This window comes from Hemicordylus capensis, chromosome 3, assembly GCF_027244095.1.
Source record: "Hemicordylus capensis ecotype Gifberg chromosome 3, rHemCap1.1.pri, whole genome shotgun sequence".
Taxonomy (NCBI): Eukaryota; Metazoa; Chordata; class Lepidosauria; order Squamata; family Cordylidae; genus Hemicordylus; species Hemicordylus capensis.
In genome coordinates, this window is record NC_069659.1 from 147,207,495 (window position 1) to 147,225,009 (window position 17,515).

A 17,515-nucleotide genomic window follows, 5' to 3' on the forward strand; every position below is an offset into this window, starting at 1 on the left:
TTAAGGAGGCTTCACATATGCTGATTCACCACCAGCCTCATGCCACTCTAGGGAGCCATGCATAGAAATGACTAGAACCCTGAATAGAAATGTCTAACTCTTGTCATCACGTGGGCCTCAGAAAAGTTCAGTGCTGATGTGGCAATAGCCTGCATAACTTGTCCATCCCATGGGATTACCATATTTGAATGTTACCCCTGCAGTGTAGGATGGATCCTGCCACAGTAAAGCAGCTAAGCCACAGAGGTAGTGCATGAACAGTATCTTGGAAATACCAAAAAGAATCCTGGTTTATTTCTTGCATGTAACTGGTGATTTACTGATGAAGATGCTGCCTTGATTGCTTTTCTAAGTGTTACTAGTGTAGAATCTAAAGGAAAGAGCTGTAGTATGCAAGGACAAGGCAATGTTTGTTTGTTTTGTGTTTTCAAGGGTTTTAAAATTGTTTTTTAACTGATTGTTTTATGGTATTTTAAAATGTTTGTTTTTATTGCTGACTGTTTTTGTTTTGTTTGTAAACCACCCTGAGCCAAATTAGGAAAGGTGGTATAAAAATCCAAAAATAACTAACTAACTAACTAACTAACTAACTAAATAAATGGAATCAGGAATATTAATAGTTTAATAAAATAGGTAGTATGTATAGAGAGGCAAATGCAGATAGCTTTTCTGTGATCTTGCGGCTGTTAGGGCCCCCCCCCCCTTCTACTCCAGAACTGGAATACAAGTATTTAAAGCTCCATTCAAAAACTGGCCTGGATCAAGAAATGGATTAACCCAAACCACCACAACTAGGACAATTTAAATTGGTCGCAAACCTTTTTCAGGCTTGTCACCATTCCACTTCTGCTGATCTTTTCAGAAATGGAAGTGCTATTTCACATTTACAATGTTCATTGTATTCATTAAAATGAAGAACACTGAGTTTTAATTTCCCACTTTAGCTGAATATGTCAACTGTTCTATTTGTAGGTTTTCCCAGAGCTGCTGATTGTGCTGCCCTGGTCTTATTGAATCGTTTTATAATCTAGCAAAGGGGTAGCTCTGGAACAAAGCAGTCCATTACAAGCAGAATAAGAGAGTATCTTGCAGCACCTTGAAGACTAACAGATTCATTGTGGCATAAGCTTTTGTGAATGAGAACCCCCTTCATCGGATGCATGACATTCCTTTATTTTTAAAAAATATATGGATTTCAGTTTCTGACAGCCAAATCTGTTGCCTTGTGTGATAGCAACTTGCAGAGGGCAGCAGCAGCTGCTGCTACTACAACCACCACTACTACTACTATTATTTATATATTGCTTTTCAATTAAACAGTTTGCAAAGCAGTTTACAAAGAATACAAGAACATATGGTAGCCATGTTAGTCTGCATGAGATGGGTGTATTTTTACTTCATAGAGGCTATTCTTATGATGGGGGGAAACTGGGCTAAAGGAGCCCAGCCTGGTTTTCCCCCATCGCGAGAACCACCGGGCTCACAGATGAGACCTCCCTATAAATGGGGTTAGCAGAGCGCTTGCTTTGCTAACCCTGTTTTCCCGATCATGAGTCGCCACAGCATGACTCCATGCTGCAGCGACTCGCAAGGAAACCCCTGCTGAGAGGCTAAAATGAACCTTGGGGATCTCCCCAGGATGTCCCACGCAATTGCACAGGGCAACCTTGGATTTCCGGGGACCAGGTGGCCCCCGATCCCTGCAGCTGCTACTGGCTCCATGATGGAGCCAGTAGCCGTGTGGGTGGCCGATCTGGCCACCCAGCAACGAGCATCTGCTTGTCTGTGGGGAGAGTGGGCTAAGCCCGTTCTCCCCACAGAACCCTCCAAGGCTCTACACACGGATCGTGTGTAGAGCCTCTAGTGAACTCCAGAAGTTTATGTCACTATAAGTCTCTTATTCTTTAAGATGCCACAAGACTCTGCTGTGTTTTGTAAGAAAACAGTAGTCTTTTTCAGGAGGGTGCTATTTCACAGTTTGGTAAGGTTAAGGGAGAGTAAGATCAAAAAATTTCAAAGGCTCATTCTTGGAAATATGCCAGATTAAATTGGGGTGTATTTTAGATATGTGGGATTTTTAAAAAAGCATAGAAGTTTTTCCCCAGGAAAGAATTCCTGTGCTTTTTTCTCATTTGCATAATTTTTTCAAATAAACGACTATGCAAATTTTCTGATGCCTTACATAAATTTTGATCTGATTTGACAAGTTATTTGACCTATATTTTTTAAAATATAAAAACAACACTTAATTTTCCATGCTGTTTTTCAAGTAGTTGAACTGCAAAATTTGACTGGGGGGATGGGGCAGAATCAATAAAGACACTTAATGTGGCTTAAAGGTTATACTGAAACAAATTGGAAATCTTTATGTGGAAAGAAATTATTTTTATTGGAATAATCAATTAATCAAATAAATAAATAAATAAAGTCCCATACTCTTCCCAAGGATTATAATCTGAGACACATTAATTATGAATTTGAAATTGCCAAGCTTACCTACTGTTGTATTAGGTTGTGGCTACTTATTAGTACTTCAAAATGAGAGATATAGGTGCACATGAGAGAGCTTTTGTCTTTCCTCCACCCCGAGTTGATGCAGAAATCCCATTGAAGCAGAACTAGTCAGCCACTTGAAACGTTTTGCTGTTCATTGCTGGCACAATTTTCAGTCTCACTACCAGTGCATTTGCACACAATGTTTTGTCCTTTAAAAAAACTATAAAAGTGTCACTAGTCGATCTTCATAGCAATTACATGTATCTGAAATTAAATCAAGCTGCTACCAAGGGCAAATCATTGGATTGCCTAGACCATTTTGACTCAGCTATTTATAAATTATCAGGCTAGGCTGAAATCGAAAGTGCTTACCTAATTTTCTCTACAATTAATTAATCCTTCTAATATCTCTTTTTTGAAATCCTAGAGGTGTTGCTTACACAGAGCCCAATCCAAATTTTTGTTGTTGTGCTTAATGTCCCTTGAAATCAATGAGATAAATTAGTTGTGCCTAATTTTTATGTCCCTTTCACTTCAACTGGACATGTATGCCCCCCCACTTTTTAAAAATAGGGAACAGGATTTTATCTTCACTAGGAAGAGCTTTCTTTTTCTAATCTGGTGATATATCTTAAGACTTCAGAAACCTCAAATTTATAGAGACAATAAACTTGTAGAGATGACCAAGCTACCCCAAGGGTGTAAATAAAATATTGCCACACACCAGCACACTACTAATATGGTAAGATGGTAATCTGGGCATCACTGATGCTCACAAATTGATCTGGAAAAGGGTGACCTCACTTGAAACCTAGCTGTTAGTCCTACTTAGAGACTGCTTCAGTCAGAAGATTTCCCTCCTTCCTCTTTCTTTTGCATGGGTAGAAGGCAAAAGAAGGCAGAGTTCTACTCCAGAGAAGCAGTAGCAGTGATAGTCAGCACCCGTGGCAGCAAGGATTTGGGCTATTCCTGCTTTAATGAATGAGTGGGAGGCAGAAGGATAATCACCAGTCATTTAAGTGCAAAACTTGCACAGATTTATACTAACAACATTGATTTATACAGCAACGTTCATACAGAATTATACTAGTAACATTGTCTAAATTCTTAATTGTAATTCTTCATTGTAATTCAGTTTGTAATTTATGCCATGAACCCCCTGCACCATTTATAGCTCTTGAAAAATGTACAGAATATTTCAAATGTCAATCTCATTTATTCTCACAAAAACTGAGGGCGCTGTGTGTCGCTTATACTCTCATTTTACAGATCTGGAACTGAGGCTAGAATTTGTGTCAGTCATGTGAGCTCCTGACTGGACAGAACTTTGAACCCCAGTTGCCCAGCTCCAAAGTCAACATCTTTCCTGTTATGGATGAAGCACAGTCATTTGGCTGGCTCAGTGATTTGCTATGAAGCTTACGAAGGATGAAGCAGAGACTGTGGCAATGTGCATCTATGCTCTTATGCTTGCTAGGAACAGCTTATTCCTCTTCTGGCATTTTTCCTTCAGGAGCCTTTGCTCTCCTCTTCCCTTTCTGGAGCTGCGGGGGTGTGTGTGGGAGGTGCGCAAGTTCATTCCTTCTTTGTGTCCCCAAGTTTGGTCCCTGACTGAACTGAGCTCTAGCCGTCTCTTCACCACAAGAGTCTCCAGAAGGGTATCTCGGCACACACACCCCCTTTCCCCTAAGACTGTGTCATGCTTCAGATTTTCCTCTCCTCTCTGGTTAGGATGCAGGGATGCACTTCCCCCGGAGTGTAGAAGTGGCAGGCTGTGTCCAGTATTTTAAGCTGCAGCACGCTAGGTGAGAGAATGGAGGGGGAGAAAGGGGAGGGGGAGAGCAGAGACCGCAGTGACACTGCCTTTCCTGGGCTGGCTGAAGCATCTCACTGGTGACAGGCCTGGGAACACGTGGCTACGTCATGGAAAGCCAGTCTCTCAATGCAAATTTCAACTCCTCCTACTCCCGTTGAATGCCTGTAACTCACATCCAAGGCTCAGGAGCAAAATCCAGTGTGTGAGAGAGTGTATGTGTGAGTGTGAGTGTGTGAGATGGGGGGAGGCTATTTTTCCCCCTAATGCTCGCCAGTGTTGGAGGAAGAAGAAGAGGCGAGCGAGGGAGAGGAAAGGGAAGAGATCTGCCTCTCTTGTGTGTCTGTTTTGCCTGCATGCTGAGGGATAAAGATTTGCATCTGTTGTGCAAGCTGACTGGGAACTGCAGGTGCCACACAATTACATACATCACTGAGATGATTTGATGGTAAAATCAGCACTTTCAGAGTGGAGCATCTGCCTTCATCAATCAGACTTGAGCTGGGTGGTGTTGATACGGGCGGTGTGTTCTCTCTTCCAGGGGCTGCACTATGGCAGTCTTTTAGTAGGATGCATCCTGTCTTGGCTTTGTTCTGCAGATCCACCCATCCTCCTAGCAATCAAGTAACAGGCTATGGTTTCCTCTTTGGGAATCTTTTGTGCTTTACTGTTGTCTCTGGTTAGTTTTTGGCCTTGGCTGGAATTCCATCGCTTTATGTCTTGGTTGACTTCAGCTTGAAGGGGAGAAGGAAAAGAAGGATCTATGTATATTTTTTTCTTCCACAGTTTTGGGTGATAATCCAGCGGCATTCTGGAGGGGGGATAACCGTTCACCCTGGCTGAAAAACGCATCCATTGAGAAGTCTGAAAGAAATCAAACACGTGAGGGAAAGGGGGAGAAAAAAAAACCCTGGGAGAGCAGGATTTAATCTTTTTTTCTTTTTGTCGATGATAAAACTGGTACCCTTCTTGAGGAGAACTGATCTCAATTTATTATTATGCAACAACCACAAGGATCTCATCTTTCTCAGGGTGTATAAGCGCTGGATTGCTTTTCGCCCAAATCAATGTGGTTTCTTTGGAACATTTTCAGCAAAGGATCGCATATGCTGCAGTGTCTTTGTGGCAAGAGTCTTAAGAAAAACAAGAACCCAACTGGTAAGCAATACCTTGCATCACGTTGTTTCCCATTGTGTTCCTCCGTCTGTTGCTCACCAGAGGTAGGTCTGCAGTCCTGTTGAGGGTAGAAGGGGGGTAAACGTTACCAGGCCGGTACAGACATGCATGCAGCGCCGTATACAAATGAGCAAGGATCCGTTGTGGATGAGATTCGACAAATCTGCATTCTGTGTGTCATTTCCAGGAAGGAAAGAACTTGGAGGATGGCTGATATTTTGAGCTGTAAGGTGAAATTGGACCACAGTGTCTAACCAGTGCTCCCCACAATCTCTTCCCTTCCCCCATGGGTGCTGTTAGTTTCCAGAAGAGGTCTCAGGGCCTTGTTGTTACTCCTGTGAGCCTGCAGCTGGTGGGTGCACCTCAGGGCTTTACAGCGTCCTGCATGATACTTTTGGTTCAACTTGCAGCTACGGTTCGTGCTCCCGAAGCGTCCAAACCCACCCCTGCAAATCCAACTGTGTGTTATTCAGTCGCTATTAGTCAGCTGCCCCTCCCCATTCCCCCATCTGGTGACAGGGACCAGAGGGACACTTTCATGGAGCTCGTGCCTAGAAGGGAACTAAGGGAAAGTACACCTGTCCAAAAGAAGCATGGGCAGGAAGTGTGTGCTCGGGCATGTTTAAGTTAGCCTTGTGCCTTGTTGCTGGATAAGAGAAGTCCCTCCAAGTCTGAGTCTCTCTCTCTCTCTCTCTCTCTTAGTGTGGTGATCATGCACCTCAATTCAAGTAGGCTCCAATGGGGAAAACTTGCAGTACATTACATAAGAAAATGCAAATACAACTCTGGGCAGCTCTAACCCTTAGGGATCACTTCCTCCTCAAGCCCTCCTGCCCCCACTCCCCCTCTCTGTTGTCAGTGGGGGCAACCCAGCAAAAGAAGAGGTCTGGGCGGGGGTGGGAGGGTGGGGAAGAACCCTTCCAAGGAAGCAGCGCCACAGCTAACCAGGCAGCACAGCCACAGCACAGGGCTCTGGAGTTGGATAGTTGTGATCACTAGTGGTGTTGTTTTGGGTGGCAGGGGGTCTGCAGTCACTTGCATGCTTTGGAGGGCAAGAGCTGGCAAGGTGTGTGTGGAGCCTAAAAGGGGAGGGATGTAGTGTGTGTGTGTGTGTGTGTGTGTTGGGGGGGGGGCAGAGAAGATTGTGTGTGTGTGTGGGGGGTGTTGTCTGCCCTGCAGTGGCAGCTTCTAAGCAGGAGGCTCCTGATGCTGGCACTGCAGTGTAGTAGATCATAGGCTTCCGCTGACACCCCAACATCAACAAGCTGCAGCAGGGTTGGCAGCTGGCGCTTTCCATTGCTTGGGGCAGCCATACCTTCTCCTGCTGCTACTGCCTCTCAGTTTAGAGCAATGCAAAGGGACAAACTCTGCATCTGAGGGAGCTTTGCCTCTCTTCCCGGCTTGACTGCTGCAGCAAACCAAAGCTTCTTCCCAGAATACCAACAAGGCTAGAATGCCCCAGTGTCTCCTGTTCTACAAGAGGAGAGAGGGGGAGATATGCAGAGAGCGAGAGAGAGCTTGGAATTGCCTCAAAAAGCTTCCACACAAGGCAAAGGCAGGGGTAGGGGTAGGATGCTGGCGGGGTGTGTGTGTGTTGTTAATGAAATGGATTGGCATTGATCCTTCCGGAAGGCGCCCTTTACTCCCTACTTTCATGCACTGCAGTGAGGGAGACGCACACTTGCGATGGGCAACTTTGCAAACGTGCAGCAGCTTTGTGCAAAAGATTTTCTTCCCCTGCCTGCTTTGAAACAAAGGAACCTTTCGAAAGCTCTCTGCCTCACCATAGTCTGGTGCTTTTGATTCCCAGAGTCTGAGGGAGGATTCAGGCCAGTCCAGACACTGACCTGAATAAAACCCTTTTGCCTTCTTTTTTTAAAAAAGTTGCATTTTGGAGAAGCAGAGAGAAATACCCTCGAAAAGCAAGAAAATGCATGGACTAGCCTAACGTGTGAACATATGCATGTTTCAAAGTCTTTAGACCCTCCAGGAAAAATCTAGAGAAGCTCCTTCCCAGGACAATTGTCCAGGTTACTTTATTACTCTTCCCAAGGAAGATGCTGTGCCGAAATCATTTCTAGATGTCTCATTGATGTTGGGGGTTATTTAGATACTCCCAAATGCTGCAGATTCCTTTCCTTGAGTGTGAACTCAGGATGAAAAAGAACAAATAAGAAGCATTATTGGAGGCCTTTCGTTCTACAGCATAAGCAATACAGTCCACAAATATCTCTGCCCCCCCCCAATCTGGTTTTCACCTCACTCCACCCCCCTATCTGTCAAAATAGTTCTGGTCCTGTTGAGGTTAAGAATAATTCAGTGCAAAATGTAAACATTCCATTGCAAGGTACAAACCTTGAGAACAATGAAGGATGTGATATAGTGGGGGGTATCAAATGAAGTGTGGCCGAGAACATCAGGTGTTCTGTGTCTTTCCATGTTACCATGTTAGCAATGCAGCAACCTGAACGGGTGGGTTTTGATGTGTACTTTCGAGGTTTTTGCTTCCTAAAAGTTGCCGAGCTTCTTACACACACACACACACACACACACACACACACACACCCCTTCAGTTTTCAGCTTTTCATTGTAGGAATACGATCCACCTCCCCACCACCTCTTTTGCCTTTAATATATGTAGCAAGTAGTCTGTGGTCATGAGGTGCACATCTGCTGTGAAATTAATTGATCAGTTAATGTGAAATATAGACAGGCCCCTCCAAACTCAAAAACAGCCCAGAGGAATAGCATGGACTAATCTATCATGCTTTGTTTGTTATGACTCAGAGGAGGATAAATAGGTTATAATTTTAAGGTGGAAAAGATTTGGCAGTGCATGTGGCAACTACATGAAGAGATTTTTTTGACAGTGGCTGATGTACTGTAGCAGGTCAATGAGTGGGCCATGTTTTTTCCCTGAGGCAACATTTAAATATGATGCTATGACTCTTGAGAAAAGCAAATGTTGCAGGAGGTATGATGCTTGACCTTTAGGAGCAAATATGGGAGGCTTTTCCAGCTGTTTCCATACTCAAGACAGCATGTGTAGTGTTCATATTTAGCACTAAGCACGGAGTAATATGTTTTACTCAGGTTTCTTTTGTTGCATTACAGCTTATTGGTTATAATAATGACTGAAGCATCTGTGCTGCTGCTTCTGCACATTTTGCATAAATGCACAAAACTAAGCACATTTCTTATTGTGAAGTAAAACATTTTGAATGCAATAGGATTTACTTCCAGGTAAACATTATTACAATCTCATGGTGCAAATGCCCAACACAACAAGAAGTCAAAACAGAAAGTATATGCCTTTGAAATATACCAAGATGATTAACTTTTTAAAAAGATGCTAATAAGTTAAACCCTAGTTATCTTGATTTAGGTTTGTTAATAAATGAGCTGAAAGAAAACGTTGTCACATGCTTTTTCCAGGGGAATTAACACTTACTAGTTGCTACGTCCAGGCATAATGTGGTCTGAAACCATACTTTCCCTCTGTTTCATTGTCCCAGGACTACTGTTAAACATACTTCTCTCACACCTGTGTTAAATGAAACACTCATTTTCTGTCCAGGGCCAAGTAATTTTGGGTTTTTTTAATCCTATGGCACATCATTCAAATACATCATCCTATATCTGACTGTTTAGAAAAATTAATAGTCCATAGTAATTGGAATATTCATGATCCTCTGAATGATGTGCAGGTTTTAAATGTGATTGAAAATGTGTTCAAAAAGCAATAGTGTATGTTTATGCTTGAAATTGTAATACTGATGTGCCTGTGCTGTGACAACCATCCGTATGTGGTCATTTCTCTCAACTTCCCCCCCCCCCCGATGATGATGATGTTTTTTTCCTTCCTTTGCCTTGTTTACTTCCTCTTTGATCTCTCACTCTGTGCTGTATATAGGATTCCAGAATGACTGACAAGAGGCATTAATTTAATTTTAGAAAAGGAGGGAATAGCTAACCCATTGAGAACTGTAAATTTCACCCCAAAGATAGGAATTGAAATGTTCAACTTGTCTCTCTCAACTGTGGATGGTTAAATGCATTTTTTACTTTAAAATTGTGGCTAATGGGGAAAGAATCATTTTGGCTGTTAGAGTTTCACTCATTTATACATCTTTTCAAGATTTTGGAATATGTTTGTTTTGTGTTTTCTTCAACATTTTAGCGTGAGCAAAATATGATGGAGCTTCAAAGTTTGTATATTATGTCAGCATTAAAGTTGTTTTGCCTTGATGTCTTGATTTTCACCATTACATGGTGCCTTGTTTAGTCGTAGTCATTCTGAGCTTTTTTAAAGTTCTGGGAAGGGAATAGGGAGGAAAACCATCATTCCAGCTTGTATAATGGCAGGGCTTTAGACACCTTGGCACCTCAAAAAGCTGTACTGGACGATTCAAAAGATGCACTCTGGATCACAAATTATGCTAAAATACAACTCTCAGATTATGGTTGTTCATGATTTAGGAGATGAATCTCGGGCATCCCAAATGGTTGCTTGCTTTGATTGTACTGTCTGCCAGCTTGCTTGGATTTCTAAATTTATCTGTGCTGCATAAAGTTCTAAGTGAGCAAAACCAGAACTTGTATATCTGCCTCATTGCCAGTTCAGGGATGCTCTGCTCCTGGCTTGCAGGCAGCACTGGGCCTCCATCAAGCTTATAATTAGCAAACCTGACCATAGCTGTGGGGACATGCTGTCGAGAGTGTTTCCCAAACATGCATGTGAGCCAATAAGCTTGGAGTGGAGAGGAAGATAAAATGAGGGCAAAAAAGGAAGCTGCACAGCTTTAGTGATTGTAAAAGTACTCCATTTCTTCTTCAGCCAACACATCCTCCTCCACTTTTCTCCCAGGCTCTCCTGATATAGTAACTGGACTGCTTCAAACAACATTCTGACCAGCCTATGGAGAGAAAGCATCGGCCTATAGGATGCCTGCCTTCTCACCCTGGCGTGCCATCCTCTAATTGTATGGAGGAGCAGTCTGTTCAAACTGCCCCTCAACATATGGTTTTAGTATGACTTTAATATAGTATTAAAACAGTATAATGAGGGACGGTGCGCAGAGGGCGGGGGGAAGAGATGTGTTCACCCACATTCCTCCCCACTGCATTTAAAGCAGCCAGTCAGTCAATCAGCCAAACTGACCCATTGCAAAGCGCATAGGAGACACTGAGCTTGTGAAAGGGTGAAGGATTTCAGGGTGGAAGTGGAAGCAAATGATTGTTTCCAGCCAGCTTTAGGGTCAAACTAGATGTTACTTTAAGCTTGCAATTGGGGCTAGAAAACCTGTTGTTTTTTTTTTAAATTTAAGATATAGCAGCTGGACTGGGACCACTGCATGGGGAGGTCATTTAATCCTCTGCTCCTGCTGTGGTCCCAATGGAAACTTGTTTCTAGTGCAAATAGCAGCTGTGAGGGAGGGGCTTCTCTAGATCAAGACTGTGGGGCAGAGGGTTTAACCCTTCCCTGGGACCATGGTCGCAGTTCACAGGGGAGAGGGCAATCCGGCTGCTACTTTCAAACAAGTACTCTAGCCCTAATCACAAGCTAAAAGTGATGTCTAGTTTAACCCTAAGTGAGGACTGAAATGTGTTGGCTTCTGTCCTGTATTTTGGCTGACTGTATTCACACAAGGAACACTCTCCTCTACTCTAAGCCTGGAAACGACGTGACAGCCAGGAAGTGTTGGTCTCCTCCCCAACAACTTGGTCCCTGACTAGTCCTGGTCATATTGGCTAAAGGACTCTTCAGTTGATTATCTCCCCTAGTCACACTTTTTTTGGCTTCAGCCCCTGCTTAGAAGAAAATGTTATTATGAAAGTGTTTAATGCACTGGAAATCCTTGGCTGCCATGATGGGGAGAATTACTCATAGTAGTCCCATTGAAATTAAATATTTTTTAGTAATTTTCCTCATGTCAGTCCTTGTCTCATCCTCACAATAAGCCCATGACCATTGTTGTGAGGATATGGTTAGCACTATTACCACTTAACAAATGGGAAAACAGAAGATGAGAGGCAAGAGCCCTTTCCGAGATTATTTGAGAGCGAAATGAACATGCATATGTGTGAGGAGGCATATTCTAATGAATGCACATTGGTTGGAAAGGAGTCTGCCATCAGAATGCAACTCCCACTCATACAGATTTATTTAACCCTTAATGTTTGAAACTAATTGTGACTTGAACTACTCGTGACTTTCTTTGATCTTCCAGCATAGGTTGTACTTTTCTGAGTTAATCAACATGCACAGCTAAACTTCCTGGAAGCTCACTTATGTGTCTTCTGCAATCCACTTTGGGTTCTGGCCAACGATTTGGCAATTAGGTATATGTAGCCCTTTATTCTAGTGTAAGAAATAATAATAAGGCACTGGGTAAATTACAGAGAGGTTGTGAGCTGGTTTGGCCAACTGGCAGTGAGACAATGCTCTACCTCTGATAATTGGTTCAAATCTAGTTCAAGACTATTGGCAACCATAATTGGTTACTCCAGCCAGTAAAGCTTTGGTTTTGTGTATGTGAGATCCTTTATAAAGTGGGACACTGGCAGATGTAGAAATGTGATGTTGCTCTTGGTCTGTTTCCAAATAATCCTTATCCCAGAACATTGGTAATCATCTTATAGTAGCCTGGTCTTGATAGAAAGATATTTGGTAGTCTTCTGCTACTCCAAGTTGCCTTGAAGGATAAACTTTCAGAAAGATGTATGCAGTACTGTCACATTTTGAAGTAATCTTTGGTGGAAAGAAGAAATAAGCTCCCAGTGAGATCTTGTAGCATCTTCTCCTGTAACTAGAAGTTCTATATTTAGAAATGAGTCCTGGTTATTTCAACTAAATTTCCATTTGGCTTAGAATTGCATAATTACTGGCCACTCTTATGAGCCAGTGTTTCAGTGTATCAGAACTCAGGATGTGGTGCACTGACGACTACTTCCTGGCAGTGCACGGCTAAGCCCTGCATGAGTAAGCTGGCAAGAACCAGTTTTACCAGATATGACATAGCAATGCCATGCACAGCTGTTGTTTAGCTGACTAATGGTTGGAATGCATAAATGGTAGGAACAGGACAGGAGATAACTGTCTTTGTGTGCCATCTGACAGGGATTTTGGACCACCTGCACTGACATAAAGTTTTTTACCGGATGTATGGTAGTAACCTTTTAGAATGGGACTGAAACTAATGGGAATTGTAGCAGGATGGAAGACTGAATCCTCTACTTGCCTCACACATGATACTGCTTTTGGTACTCTACATGCCATTGGAAGGAATGCTCATGTATAGATTCCAGGGGTCAGTCTCTTTGTTTGTAAGCATACAACTCTCATCATCCACATCCACAATGACCAAAGTCCACATGGCTGTGGATGATGAGAGTTATAGTCCCAAAGCATCTGGGGATCCAAGGTTAGGAATCCATGGCTGAAGACACAGCTATGTAAATTTACTCAGGTTTAATCCCATTGACCACAGTGAGTCCTACCTGCTCCTTCTGGGCTGTATGAAAGAACATGTTCATGTGATTTGCAGACTTCCACCTGCATACACATTTTGATTTGCAATAAGCAGCCATACGTTTTTTTTAAAAATGTTCTACCTGGTTCTACAGGTAGAAGGTTCAGGAAGCCTCCTTCTCCTTATTCAGACAAAATACATCTCCATTATGGTCAAAGGGGGATAAAGAGTATATCTCTATGGACTGAAGATTACCTTTCACATGAGAGTCCTTAAGGACCTAGACTGTGCAAGCATGGTAGATGTTATACACAAACATAGTGTTCCTATCTATAGCAAAGTTAATAGATGCATCACATTGGCACACATCTCTCAGCCCTCAAATGGGAAACAACCTATTTCATGTATCTCATCTACTGAAGCTCTTGACCTCCATGGAATATATTGTCTGAATTTATACAAATTATTTTTTCCTTGATCAAATGAAACTGCATGTTGTCCTTGTTAATAGATGAGACACTTTCCTTCTCATGACGCTTTCAGTTTGATACATCCGCTGTTGCCCAGTTTGGTGCAAGGTTGGTTTTAGTACTTACGAAAATGATTGGCATTGGGATTGGGGTGGGGGAGCATAAAAACCATGCATGTTTAATTATGCGTTATTGCATTTGTTTTGTTGAAAAACATTAAGTATTTGTCTTATGGTAATTGTTTAAAGGTCTATTGGCTGTCAATCTGAAGTTTAGAGGGAGATTATGGTAGGACATCAATAGCTGATACATTAAAACAGCAGAATATGGACTAATTTGTATGAACCAGAAAAAAGGGAGAACTAACTCCAAAAGTCTATTTCAAAAAGCAACCAAAGAACAAAAAATAGTAAGAAGTCTTGTAAGCTCATGCTTATAACATCTGCACTGTGGGTAGTTATTTTAAATAAATACATAATACACGTATTTTAAATAACTGTATACCATTGTGGGAGCCCTTGGTCTGAAAGGCAGCATATGCATTTTAAATTATTATTTTTTTAAATGTCCCAAATCTGGTTCACAAAGAACCTGATTCACATTTGATTTCTCTATATTTCACTACTGTGCAATTGATTGGTGGTTGCTGAATGCGGGAACATACCCAATTGTGAAGGTTATATATGAAGATATGGAGGTTTTATCTGTAGTATTATGTAGGTAGTGGCCTGTCCACTTACAGAGCAGCCCAGGTTAACATTTTTTAAGCAGCAATAATGTGGCATGCACCAATCCTGTGCCACCAAGCCCACTTCTGATGGTGCTCTACCCAACTGAGCAAAGGACAGACTGCAACCAGATGTGGGTCAGGCACACATACAGCACATCATTTAAAAAAGTGGATATACTGAAGTGCATCAATACCTGATGCTGACCTGTGAAAAGTCCCTAAAGCAAACGTGAACATAATTTTCACAACCAACCAACATGCTTCATAAGATCTTCTGGAGAGATTCCATTGAGATCTTTTGGAGAGGTATGTCTACAGTTGCAGTCAGCTCATCTGGTGGCTTCTCAGGAACAGGCTTCTCTGTTGTTGCCCCTGGGCTTTGGTGTGCCATCCCTCTTGAGACAAGAGCCTCCCCATCTCTGGAAACTTTTAAAATGGCACTGAAAACATATTTGTTCACTCTGGCTTTTAATTGGATTTATAGTTTTAATACTTTTAAAGTTAGGTGTTAAATGATTTTAATGTTTTATGTTTATATGGTTTTAATTCTAAACTGCACAGAAATGCAAATTGTAGATGGTATAGAAATATGTTTTTATTATTTCTTGTTTATACAGTCAGACAGGTGTTATGGACTGGTTTGTTTTATTCAGACATCGAGTCCTTCCCAAGGACCTGGGATGCCAGAATTTTATTGTCAATGTTGTTGCTGTTATTACAGATATCATCGCAGAATATAGGCTGTTCCCAGTAAAGCTGCTTTTTGTAATTGGCTGATGGTGATTTCTGTGGCCCCTATGGTGTTGAGGTGCTTTTCAAGCTGTATTGGAATTGCACCTAGGGCACCAATTACTACTGGGATTATTTTGGTCCTTCTGCCACAGCCTTTCAGTTTCAGTTTGTAGATCTTTGTATTTTGTTATTTTTTCTTTTTTTTTTCTATTCTGCTATCTCCTGGTATTGCTATGTCAATTATTTTGACTTGTTTTTCTTTTTTCTAGATTACAAGTTATATCTTGTGTATTGTGTGGCAGATGTTTGTCTGTTTGTAGTCAAAAGTCTATTGTTATTGTTATTTGCTGTAAGCTGCCATAAATTTATTTATGAAGAATGGCGGCATACAAAACTTTCAGATTTCATAAGATGTAATGTTTTCTTATTAAAATTGCTGTATTGAATTTCGCAACTCCGACAGAGAAATTGATGGGTACACGAGCTGTTTACATTCAAACGCCTCACTCCACCCCAAATTGCTGGGACGTGCCCATGCACCTCCCCTCTCTTGCTTTGAGTGACTTTTCACCATCCTCTGCCAAGTTTCTGTGGCTGCCAGGTAGTGTCATATGTGGGGAAGGGCAACCTGCTTGCAGAAAGGGGATTCATGTTTGGGTGTTCCACACAGCCATCCTGTTTTTTAGTTTATGGAAAGGAAGCAGTGTTCTCTAATTTTTTTTTCATGTGTGTGCAGAATTAGTTTTGTTCTGGATGGTAGTATCAAGGCAGTATGTGCACAAATGCATTTGGAGTGGGGCCTTCTTGATTCAACTTAAGTGGGATCTAAAATTAACTGAGCGGACATCAGAAAATGTGTGAGTGTGGGCACCTTACAGGAAACAGTGAAAGGAAGCATATGGGGGAGGTGAGTGTGGATCTCCAGGGTACCTAGGAGATCAATCACTGGGCATTTTGGCAGTTGGGTGATAGCAACATTATGGTGGTAAGCATGGTCTGTTATGGGGGCTTTATGAGTGATATTGCATCTATTTTTAAGAAAAGTGAATTGGTGATTCTTGCTATTCCCACAGAACCCCTGTGGAATATGACTGCTTGAAGGAATGCAAGATGCAATGGACTTTGTAGTCATAACCTTTTCAGTAAATTAATTACATGGAACTTCTTCACAAAACTTGCTTTCAGAGGCATCCCACTGTCAGGTAATCACCAGAGTCTGACGTGATCCACACTAAGAGTTGGCAGTTAAAATGGAAAAGGCTTAGCATTTGCATGGAAAGACACAGAGAGAAGATAAGAAAAACCTGACACTTATTGTTGTGGCTTAATTAACAATATGTATGCTAAGCAGACATGGAGCCAGGGATGGGCATATAGCTCAGAGGCAGGCAGTCTACAACCAGCAAAATAAACAAAGTGTGAAGGAATTAGGCCCAAACCTCTTTATTATTATAGATAGAATTTCTGTGCTTCCAAGTCCCTATGTATTTTAAAAAAGAAAAATCTGGCAGGGTCAAACGTTCATGGTTTCTGTGAAGCAAGTTTCAGTTAAGGATGATGCAATGCACTGGTTGGATTTTGGAGGGAAGGGGAATTTTAATGGTATTGGTTATATTTTGAAAAATGGAGGGAACTGAGTTGTACCCATTAGACTGTATAAAAAAACTGTTGGGACAAATATATATATATGGAGAGAGAGAGAGAGAGAGAGTCAGTCAGAGTTGAAGCTGGAGCTGGAAAGAGTTGAGTTTGGAAGCTTTGGGAGAAAAAATCCTTGAGAAATTAAGAAGAGTTGCAGTTGAAGAAGAGAGTCTCAAGAGTTAGTTAAAGCTGCAGTCCAAGCTGTAAAAGTTGGAGTCAGTTGGAGTCTAGTGAGAGACTACAGAACTGAAGAATTGCTGGCACAAAGCTGTTAAAATCACTGGCAGAGAGTTGAAATCTCTGCAGAAAGAAAATCACTAAGGAATGGAAAGAACAAGACCTGAGGCTGGACTATGAATTGCTAAACGTGATAATTAAGGACTCTAAGTTAGGGTTCAATAAGAGTCAGGTTAGTGGATGCATTTTTGACCACATTTTGTTTGTTCCTTATGCTCTTTTGGTTGATTTTGTGTGTGTGTGTACTGAACTTGTGAAACAACGTTTAATTGAACTAATTACAAAGTAAAAATGTCTTGTTCATAGAAAGACTGTAGCTTTTGTTTACTCCACCCCACACTTATAGGCCTTACCACTTTACCAATGTTTGTTTTTGCAACAGAAAGTTGAAAAGCTGTTGTGGTAGATTCAGCCTAGAGTACAAAAGTCAGGGATTACATGTCTCATGTTAGCATCAGAGTGGATCCTCCACATGTGGTGGCAAGCAGTGGGACAGACAGCTATCCTTCCACACACAACAAAAACATTAATCAAGACATAAAATGCAAAACAGCAGGACAGAACTAAATTAAGATCAGATAGGACATTGTGGCAAACTGCTGAGTGAAATTAACAGCAAGGTTGTGAGATATGTCAGAAATATTAGCTTGGATGCAAAGGTGCCCTTTCTGTAAGGAGAAGGCAATACCACTCCCCCATATCATCAATTCTCCCTTCCCACGGCAGCTCCCCATGTCCCATCCTTTGC

The 17,515-nt window shown here is 41.8% G+C and overlaps 1 protein-coding gene across 1 annotated transcript in view; it reads left to right on the plus strand.

The window, feature by feature from the left end:
* Positions 1-4,469: 4,469 nt before the first annotated feature.
* FGF14 (fibroblast growth factor 14) overlaps positions 4,470-17,515 on the plus strand; it is a 474,303-nt gene continuing 461,257 nt past the window's right edge. The window contains exon 1 of the mRNA XM_053311447.1: positions 4,470-5,467. Coding sequence (XP_053167422.1) covers positions 5,258-5,467 — 210 coding nt within the window. The 5' untranslated portion in view covers positions 4,470-5,257. The remainder of the gene's footprint in view (positions 5,468-17,515) is intronic.